The sequence below is a fragment of the Crocodylus porosus genome, unplaced genomic scaffold (assembly GCF_001723895.1).
Source record: "Crocodylus porosus isolate Cpor-Errol unplaced genomic scaffold, CroPor_comp1, whole genome shotgun sequence".
Classification (NCBI taxonomy): Eukaryota; Metazoa; Chordata; order Crocodylia; family Crocodylidae; genus Crocodylus; species Crocodylus porosus.
This window is the reverse complement of record NW_017728906.1, coordinates 167,920,430-167,927,087: the sequence shown is the minus strand read 5'-3', so window position 1 is coordinate 167,927,087 and position 6,658 is coordinate 167,920,430. Positions and strand designations below refer to the sequence as shown.

General features: G+C 40.6%; 1 protein-coding gene across 1 annotated transcript in view; it reads left to right on the top strand.

The window, feature by feature from the left end:
• SHISA2 (shisa family member 2) overlaps window positions 1-6,247 on the top strand; it is a 7,482-nt gene extending 1,235 nt beyond the window's left edge. The window contains exons 2-3 of the mRNA XM_019528525.1: window positions 5-17; window positions 2,877-6,247. Coding sequence (XP_019384070.1) covers window positions 5-17; window positions 2,877-3,430 — 567 coding nt within the window. The 3' untranslated portion in view covers window positions 3,431-6,247. The remainder of the gene's footprint in view (window positions 1-4; window positions 18-2,876) is intronic.
• Window positions 6,248-6,658: the final 411 nt, after the last annotated feature.

Sequence of the window (6,658 nt, the reverse complement as noted above, 5' to 3'; positions counted from 1 at the left end):
CAAGGACGGCGCGGCAGGTAGGCGGCTCCGCGCGGCACCGCGCCGGGCCTGTCGTGCTGCATCCCCCCCGGGGCGTTTCGTAGTCCTCATCCTGCACCGTGGCCAGCCGAGAAGTGGGACAAAAGGGGGTGGCCTGAACTGAACTGGAAATGAAACAGGGCCGGGGAGCTTATTGCTTGGTTGGAGATATATATATATATTTACAAGCCCCAAAAAAGCAGACCCTTTTCCTCCAACTCCTCCCCCTCCTCCTCCCCAGGGCCGCATCCAGGCACCGGACAATAAATAAATCCCAACCGCGTCAAACAGAGGCAGCGGACGCTGCGGTCCAGTCCGCCTGTTGCCTGTCTGTCTCGAAACCAGAAAGAAGGAGCAGCATTAAGTTGCTGTCACTGAGTCTGCCCCAACCGTAGGAGAGCCCTTCATTCAGACTGCACGGATGGCACAGCCTTTGACTTTCTTTTTTTCTGGATTTGCTCCTTGGAAGTTGGCCTGCATGTGTGTTTGTTTTTTTTTCCTTTTTTTTTTTTTTTGTGTGTGTTCTCTATGACCCTGCTCCTCAGTCTCAGCTAAGTTGTCAGACAGATACAACAGCAGAGCACTTCATCAGCTTTTCAGCCTTGCTAGCGCTTGCAGTTTAAAAAAAAAGGGGGGGGGGACAATTCTGAAAGGGACCAGTTGTTTCAGGAAAAATAACTTGAGCAGGCTGACATTTCCAAATGACTTCTAGCCAGCACTACTCCCAATTGTATAAATTCTCCAGTCCTCCAATGCTGCTTCTTAAGACTGTATTTATAAAGATTGAATTTCAAGGGTAAACCTGAGCCTTTCTGCTGCTGTTTGGAAAAAGCCTCAGTGGCACCCAGCATATTTTGCTGCTGTACACAAGTACTGAACACTAGAACTAGCCTGAAGTGATGTTATAATTGGGACAGACTTACTCTCAGAAAACTTGTGTAGCGCAGTCTGTAGCAAGTGTATGCACCTGCTAAAGAATGACTGTACTTGCCAAGTGCAGATAAACACAATTTTTATTTGGAAAATTTTTGTTTAAAAAAAAAAAGTGTTGAAAAGTAAATGGGGCTTAACTGTGGCCTTTGGCTTAATAATGATGCACATGTAAGTGACTATTAGGTAATCCAGGAATATTGATATTCCAGCTTCAGTAACCATATGACTCCCACTTACCATTGTTAGAACAAGGCATTTTTCCCCTAAAACTCACTGTGCAGACTTATTTATGGCTCACCATGTAGAGCTGCAACTATTCCTTGTAAATGTACTTGTTAAACTTCAAGAACCAAAGTCTTGCCCCCTTGACCTTGTATCCAGCACATCTCATTAGTAATAGCTCTATTAGTGTTGGTTGCCATGGTCAGGTAATGCCATCTCATGGGTTAGGAACACTTTTTGAACCTTGAGGCTGTCAGTCATGTTACAGTGCTGAGGCCAAGGCATGTTGTTTGCAATTTCCATAAGAACCTAAAGGAGATGGGTCCCTCTATTACTGTAGTGTATAAACACCTCAGTCTTCAGTTGGAGTGTTTATCCTTACAAACCCCTCCGTGAAGGGCAGTGCTATTATCTCCTTTTCGCAGATGAAGAACTGAAGCAGAGAGCCGATGGCTCAGACCCTTAAAAGGGACGTAAGTCCATTTCTGTCTCTTTAGGCACCCACATCCACTATTTAGGTGCTTCTGACACCCTCAAAACCACCTAAAGCCAAGGTCTTCGTGTATGGTTGACTTGCACTAAACCTGAGCACTAACGCCACGCTGGAGCTCTAGTTCACATCAGAGCCTCAAATGGGCGTCTCACTAGGGGTTGCCTTGCCTACCCACTATTGACCCGATCCTGTAGGCACACAGAGCACAGCTGAAATGAAACGGAACTTGTGTAGGAATGGGAACTTGTAAATGTCCATTTCTATAAGAACTTGAACACACATCCCACATAACTATCCTAACAGGGGATTAAATTTAGTAATGCAAAACAGAACTGCTCCAACAGGGGAGGAGGGAGAGAGACATGCTGCAAAGCAGTCAACAACCACTGGTTAGAGCCTTCCCTGAGGCTGTAAAGGTACAAGTCCAAATCTACTCTGAACGAGGGAAATGGATCTTCCCCACTGCAGGGAAATGCTGGAAGCAGTGGAATCTCAGCTGTTCTAGGTAGTGGATTTCTCTTAGTTTTTCCACAGATGTTTAAATTTGGTTTTCCCCCTGAATTCCAGAAGACTGTTCACAGCTCAGGATCCCAAGAGGGAGATGCTGATCCTTGGTTTGGTCAGCCCTGTAGGCATGTAAGCCATGCGCCCTTCCTCTGGACTTCACTTTTGGCCAGCTTATGCAGCCCTCCACTCAGGTGGTTATTGGTGGCCCTTTACTTTTACAACTGATTTTTCCTGAGCATTGTATGGAGGGGCTGAGTCTTCCACTAGATAGCGGGATGCCCTAGAGCTGCACCTTGCAAGCCTTTGGTACTTCTGAAGCTCTGGCGCAAGCATCTTACTTAAGGTCACAAGGAAAATCCAGGGTGGAGCAGAGAATTGAGCCCTGGTCTCCCAAGTCTTCAACTGGTATCCTAACTTTAGTAACCCTTTCTCTCTGGTCATCTGATTCACTTACTTTTGAAAATCTCAACTTTAGTTTTGGTAGTAACTTCATCTTGGTCCTCTCATACTTAAAATAACTGGGAAATGTATAGACTCCAGATTCCTCTCTACCTGAAAAAACTTGACTATATATGTCTGAACTACTTGTTCCATAACTGAATGATACAAGCAGTGAATCCTCATATTCTTTTGCATCACTTTGTTTGTGAGGTTTGGCCTTTGTTGTATCTCCTAATAATACACTATTTTGTTTCTTTTGTAGTGCCCATCTATGTGCCATTCCTTATAGTTGGATCTGTTTTTGTTGCCTTTATCATCTTGGGATCTCTAGTAGCAGCTTGCTGCTGCAGATGCTTGCGACCCAAGCAGGAACCACAACAGAGCCGAGCTCCTGGTGGTAACCGGCTGATGGAGACAATTCCCATGATCCCAAGTGCCAGCACCTCCCGTGGTTCCTCGTCTCGTCAGTCAAGTACTGCTGCCAGCTCCAGTTCCAGTGCCAATTCAGGTGCCAGGCCTCCCCCTACGAGGTCACAGACCAACTGCTGTTTGCCAGAAGGGACCATGAATAATGTATATGTCAACATGCCTACTAATTTCTCAGTACTAAACTGTCAGCAGGCTACCCAGATTGTGCCACACCAAGGGCAGTATCTGCACCCACAGTATGTAGGTTATGCTGTTCAACATGACTCTATGCCTCTAACCCCAGTGCCACCTTTTCTGGATGGTCTACAAAGTGGATACAGGCAGATTCAATCTCCTTATCCTCCTACGAATAGCGAACAGAAGATGTACCCAGCAGTGACTGTGTAACTTCGAAAAAACAAACAGATTGTATTACCAAAACTGAGCAGAGGAGACCATACTTTTGGAATGGATCTTACAGAACATTTGTAAATAATTTTGAAAGGCTCATGCATGTCAGACAGTGTTTATAAACCATCTCTTTTGAATGGGTTCAGTTGCCAAAAACTGTAGGACAATATCTTCGAAGTAACGTTTCCAGATACTTTCATTCCAATGCATGATTTACAGCGGCAAAGGATTGTGCTGAAGATGCATATGCATTTCAGATAAAACTGTGAGAGAGAGATGCCTGAGCCATCAAGTGCCCTTCAGGTATGACATGGTCAGAAGTATTTGCCTAATTCACAAAGAGTTTTGTCACATTGTACAAGGCCATAGTACTTAAGAAATCTTCCTTCTCTTCCTGTTTTCCAGCTCCTTAACAGCATTTCACAGATTGCTTTACAGACAATCACAATAACAATGGAAGAAACAGTGCAATCATTGTAAGTTAGTAGTTAGACCGAGTTCTGTAATTTTTTACGCACCAGAGATTTGAGGTGAGTTGTTGCATTATACTCATCTTGTGAAAAACCATTTTTGCTGCCCCTTATATTTATGTAGGAATTGGAGCTGAATGTTTTGCAGATTTCTAACTTGGAAACCATTCATGATTTGACTTACATTCAAGAACCAGTAGTCATCTGCACAAACTTTGTTGATCTCTGAACTTTTAATAAAAACTGGATAGAAGGGTTTTGCTCTTACTGGCATGTCAGCAAAACCTTTGATCTTGCTGTCATCCTATTCATTTCAAGTTTGAACTGTGTTTACAGAGAGAGGTCATGTTGTATCTTCAAATATGACCAGAAATCCCACTTCCTGTGAAACAGTAAACCTGTGTGAATGTGCACAAATTGGCCAAACCCAGGTTTTGCTGTGGGTTTGAATCCCATTCCCTCATGGTTGAATTAAATTACATTCTCACCCAAATCTCTGAAATGCCAACCAGTTCTGTTGCTGAAAAACAGTCACTCCAAACTCAACTTGGGAGGGTTTGCACAGCTAAAACTGAAGACAGTTTTTAGAGAGACTTTTTTTTTTTTTTTGGTATCGAAAGTAAAAACAAAAGAACCCCCTCCAAACATTCACTAAATTCTAAAAGCTCTTCATGTTGTATAACTTCAGGATAAATAAAATATAATTTTAGCATGATATAAAAATCTTTGGGAGTAGTTTAAATCCTCAAGAAGGTAGCCGGTTGCAGAGTGTGACTTTGCACTAAAACTATTGATTATTCCATCTGTAATAAATCAGATGAGTTTCTCCCAAGTTGAAAGAAACAACAAATACAAAAAATAGTAACATGCATTTCATGCTGCTTTAAAACAATTGAACAATAACTCTAAAATAATCTGTGCATAACAATCACATATTTGGAATGACACTGGTAGAGAGGACATACAGGAAAATACTGTAACAGACTAGAGTTTATAAAAAAAAAAAAATTTCTTATTGTCTAATGCTGTATCTGTATCAGTATGTAGCAGTAAATGGGATATTACCATTTTGTTTTACAATTATACTTAAGTGGATTCTGTGACAAGTCTAACAATTTATTTATAAATGTGCCCCCCACACACTTTTGTTTTCTTTTTTTTACAAAATAAAGAGATGTCCTTGACCACTGACATAGGAAAATATCTTAATAATAGCACAGTAAGCTTAGCCTTTCTAAAAGGTTGACTTTCTTTTGATGAGAAAAGATTAGGTATGATCTTGGGAAGTGCAGAGCACCTCCTGCTAAACTCTTGAGGTATAGATGATAAAAAAGATTTAGGTAGAGCTCTACTCAGCATTGCAAGGCCTGTCGAGCAGATTTTTTAGAAGTATTTAGGCTCCTAAAGATCCAAATAGACACCTACTGGGATTTTTAAAACATCATTGATATCTGTCTCCTATTCCTAAACAGAGTTAGGTACTCAGATGATTTTTTTTGAAAGTCCCTAGGTAACAAGATTTAGTCACATGTCCATATGTGCCTTAAGGTGTTTTTCCTAATGCACATTAAGTTTAGTACCTCAAATGTAAGGTACTAAATAAATGCACATTAAGCTACCTTAATGCACAGTACTGAAAGTGCATGTTTTGTAAGTGACACTTAATGCACAGTAGTCTATTTTACTGTGCATTAGCATAATTGCACGGTTTTTTTACATGACACTTTAATGTGCAGTAAAATAGGCTACTGCACATTAAAGCACACATGTAGACATGCCCTTTGTCAGTTAACTCACTTTGGCCTTGCAATGATGAATGCAGCAGCATTTACATACCTCTAAAAATCTGAGCCTGAATCATTGTAAGTTACCCTTTAACTACTGTTAACGTAAAAAAAAAAAAGTTTCCTCAAAATCAGGACTAGCAGTTCTTATCTGGAAGACAGGCTCATAAAGTGATGTTAGTTTCTTCAACTGTGAATAATGTTAGCTCTCTCTTTCTCCCAGAATGCACTGCATTCATTGCACATGCCCTGTAAAGACACCTTCTCTGACTTACAAAATTCAGGTGAATCTCTTTGTACATTGTTTACTTGTTAAAAATATGAATAAGTTAAATTTATGTATGTAGAAAGTAACTGACAACTGAAGGGGGGAAGGGACCCTTGAGTTGTAATAAAAAGAAGTTTGTGAACTGTGATGTTTTATATGTCATGTATAACGTAAAACCAATGTTAACATTTGATATAGTTTTTAAACCTCTGAAAGGGCACTCAACTTAAAGTGTTTCTTACAAGTGAAGAAAAAAACCCTCTTGTTTCTTAATAAATATTTTACGGTGTGATTTTGTTGTTGTTGTTCAATCTCTGTCAAACTAATTAAATGTTCTTCAGTTACTGACAATTTTCTTGATGAAGTTTTCTAAGAACATACCCAAATAACTGAATTCTGTACATTGAGGTAAGGAACACATTTAGAACCCTCTAATTTGATTTAAAATAATGAAAAAAAGACCCTACGGGACTAGAAATGGCAACTTTTCCTCCTGCTGTATTATATATGTCACCTTAAACCCCAAAATATAGCAGTGAAGAAGGGTGGCATAATCTGGGACTCTAAGTCTGAGAGCATGATAAATGATGGATGCCAGATGAATTATAAACCAAATGAGAGCGTTTGTGCTTTCAATTACCATATTTTCTTGTATACAACAGACCCCAAATAAAACATGCACTTTGTTTCTCGATGGCAGAAC